The 4,000-nt window shown below is 31.1% G+C and overlaps 1 protein-coding gene across 1 annotated transcript in view; it reads right to left on the reverse strand.

Annotated features, from left to right (window-relative positions):
- Positions 1-968: 968 nt before the first annotated feature.
- Positions 969-4,000, reverse strand: part of LOC106470278 — a 25,110-nt gene continuing 22,078 nt past the window's right edge. Inside the window, exon 2 of the mRNA XM_013930823.2 lies at positions 969-3,325. Coding sequence (XP_013786277.1) covers positions 3,210-3,325 — 116 coding nt within the window. The 3' untranslated portion in view covers positions 969-3,209. The remainder of the gene's footprint in view (positions 3,326-4,000) is intronic.

The following is a 4,000-nucleotide window of genomic DNA, read 5'->3' on the forward strand; positions in this document are numbered from 1 at the left end:
TATATTACAAAGTTGTATTCAGAAAGAATAAACCAGTTTTATTTAAGAAAGGACTTTTATCGCTAAAGTTTCTTCGGAAAGAAATTATACGGAAAATTAACTAACGATCGGAGACGTAACAATATTTAGGATTACATAAGTTTTAAAATTTGTCAACGATTATTGTTCCATCAGTTTGTTTGTTTGTAGTTAAACACAAAGTATACAATAGACTATCTGTTCTCTGCCCACTACGGGTATCGAGACCCGGTTTCTAGCGATGTAAGCAGATATTCCGCTGTGCCACTGAAGGACTGCTCCATCAGATGTCTTATTTTGTATTTAATCTGATATTAATGTAACTTTTCCAAATTTCATAATAGTAAATTTTAAGATTATATAATAAATATATGTTTATTATTATACCTCGTATACAAATATGTTGGTGACATATTCATCTCGTCCCCAGTGCCGGATTTAGACTTGGCGAGGCCCTAAGCTTTATAAAGCTTGGAGGCCCTTGTTAAAAACTTACACCAGAAGGTCTCACAAAACAAAACAGGACCTTGGGTCGCCATAAAAAAATTAAAACATATATATACCTATTAATTATTTAATAGCAAGGTATTTAAAGTGAAAAATACTAATTATTTTCAAATGAATGCATTTACTGATTACATATTTATCATTTGGCTGGCTTGATCTCTCTCATAGATTATAATATAGTATACACTGGAAACAATACTTAAATGTAATTTTTAAAATAATTTTAAGATATATTAATATATATACAAAAAAAATCTGAAATTTTGTGAGGCCCCTGCGGATTGTGAGGCCCTAAGCTGTAGCTTGTTTAGCTTATGCCTAAGTCCGGCACTGCTCGCAGACTGGTTTGCTAAAATAATAGCTTGGACTTCGTGTGGTGTGTATTTTACAATAATTCAGTAACTTCGATCCATTTGTAGAAATTAAGACAAAATACACATATAAATAATGTATTGTACTATTTATTATCCTATTTACACACGTCAAGAAGATGCTAACTAAAATCTAAGCTGCAGTAAAATCGATATCATTGTATTTTTTCATCAATCTAAAATGTTTTATACATCTTGAGCAATGAAATTAAACACTAGTTGTAATTCCGTTCGATCGTTTGGAAGTGTGGACACTTTTTCTTGTAATACAAACCCTGGAATCCAGCTTAAAAATAATTCTCTGTAGATATTGTATGCTTCAGTTCAATACTTGAATAGAACAAGAAATATAGATATATATACCCAATCAGAATGATTCATTTACTCTCTTTGAAAACAAACAACAAAATTAAACTTGGCCTAGTTCAGTTTTGGGGTTAAAACAAACAAATTCCACGGTATGATAGGTTAAGATAGTTATTTTATAACATCATAAAAATGTATGTTTTTACGCTAACAAATTTAGTCTAAAAAGTCAATAACGATAGGCTTAATGATATGCTGTTATTTTTTGTTATTGATGGTCACGCAAACACAAATGATTCGTGACTTAGAAGTTGTAGAATATTTTCTATTATAAACAAGTCAATTGTGTGGGAAAAAATATTTACTGTGTGATGAAAAGAGGGCATGCGAAACATCCTTCAGCGAGAGGTGAACATTAATCTTATACTGTTTACAACAAATCTATGTTTACCTTCTGTAACGTAAAACAACGCCAGTGGTAAAGTAACGAACGAGTGATTCGTTAAGCCTGCCATGTATGTGTGTTTATTTTTTTTGTTGTTGCTGTTTTTCCTTACATAAATGTCTTTCGACAAGTTATTTGTTTTACTATGTCGGTCAGTGTAAAAGGAAATGTAAGTGGCACTATATTAAAAATCGATAAACCTATATTTTTCTATAAATTAATATTTATGAAATTAATTGAAGTGTTTTCTCTGTTGCTGATATTGTATAACATTTAAATTCAAAATTCTTATTATTATTAAGCTATTTTTCAACATTCAAACTTCTGTTGTTGTGTTTATTGTGTGTGTGTGTTTTTTTTCATTCTATCTTTAAGAGTAGCGATGAAATTGGAAAGGCAGAAAAGATAGTTTTTTAAGAAAAAAAAGGGCCTTCACAAGCTCGAAAAAAGGAAAATACTCAAAATAAAATGTGCTTTACAATTAAAGTAGCATACATTCTGACTGTGATCCTTCATACCTAAAAAGCCAGATATTTAATCACTAGGTTTGTGGTGCCTTTATGCATTAAATTTACAATTAAGCAAGATTTTTCAAATATTTTAGTTTTCAGTCAATAATAGTTGAAATACATAGCTTTCAAATTTATTACAAAGTCTCCTTTTACTTTATAGCAAATTTACATAATGTGTTTGACTTAACAATAAAATGCCAGTGCTACATGGAGTTGATAATTACTACTAATAAAATAACAACGACAGAAAAAGGAAAGAAATTGTATATACTGTACGGTTGAAAGTAACATTCTTCGTGATATTTACTTACAACCCCTCCTTAACTAGGATCTCTTCGTTACCATAACGTTGATTTTTTATATAATAAAAAACAAGAAGATTCTTCGACGATTTGAATAAATAAAACTATCGTTTAATGGAAAGACAACAACGATTAATTAAAATACGAAATATTTGAATATTTTAGATAATATGTAGAATATCTATTTATTTAGCTACAAAACTGGAATGAAAGGATGACTTAGACCAAGTAAATTACTTGGCGAAAGCACCCACAGCACCCATCGAGGTGCTATTTCTAATACTACTTTCTATGCTCCTATAAACAAAATTAAAACATTTTAACAATAGATACAAAATAATATACTATTTTCAGTACTTATATTGTTCTATCGCTATGTTATTTGACTAGGCTTATTTGATTTTAGCACCTAAAGGCACCAGTATACACACACACATATATATTCATATGTATATATTTACAAATTCTATTCGTGAAACTGGAACAAAACCACGATATTACGAAACTATCTTAATATACAATTTTCGTTCACACGAAAACCAATAGGCAGCGCTCCAGTCTTTAACAAAGTGCTATATAGTTATCTAATCTAGGAAGCCATGATCTTGTTACTATGCGATGCAATTATTATGATATCGTTGTAAAAACACGGTACTCGGTTGATGACATTTAGAAAGCTGTTCTACGGTGTAAAAGTGTCCTCTTTTTAAAGTAAACGAAACGTTCATTACTTTGAAGTGGAAGATAATCATCCTGGTCGCCCGGTAGAACTAACGGTTTGGTTGAAGATAGCACCCTGAGCGCCCTCTTGTGGCGCAGAGGTGGAAGACCATACACGGTAGATTTCTTGGTTTTCTTTACGTACTGAAAAGAAAGGAACAATACAATGAATCTAACATGCAGGAACGAACTCCAGGTACACAAAATAAAGCAAGAAACCAACAGTTTTCAATAAGAAACTCGAGCAATTTCAATAAACTCTATACTGTATTTTAACTTTGAAACTCTACTATTCCAGGTCACTGTAATCTTGGGAACAATAACAGATGCAGATGGTAATATAACATTTCTGATGACTTTGGTGTATTTTAGTTTTGTAAAGAGTTGTGCATTTTTTACGAATACAAACCATTTAGAAAAAGTGTGTGAAAATAGTCTTTTCACGTATATAAAATGTTCGAAATAAGAATGTGTTTACGGTAAGCGACTTATTTCTAAGTTATTATAATCAGTTATTATAGGGTTTGTTTCTTGTTATAGTAAGCGGTCAGTTATTACAGGGTTTGTTTCTTGTTACAGTAAGCGGTCAGTTATTATAGGGTTTGTTTCTTGTTACAGTAAGCGGTCAGGTATTACAGGGTTTGTTTCTTGTTACAGTAAGCGGTCAGTTATTATAGGGTTTGTTTCTTGTTACAGTAAGTGGTCAGTTATTATAGGGTTTGTTTCTTGTTACAGTAAGTGGTCAGTTATTATAGGGTTTGTTTCTTGTTACAGTAAGTGGTCAGTTATTATAGGGTTTGTTTCTTGTTACAGTAAGTG

Source organism: Limulus polyphemus, unplaced genomic scaffold (assembly GCF_000517525.1).
Source record: "Limulus polyphemus unplaced genomic scaffold, Limulus_polyphemus-2.1.2 Scaffold3920, whole genome shotgun sequence".
NCBI lineage: Eukaryota > Metazoa > Arthropoda > Merostomata > Xiphosura > Limulidae > Limulus > Limulus polyphemus.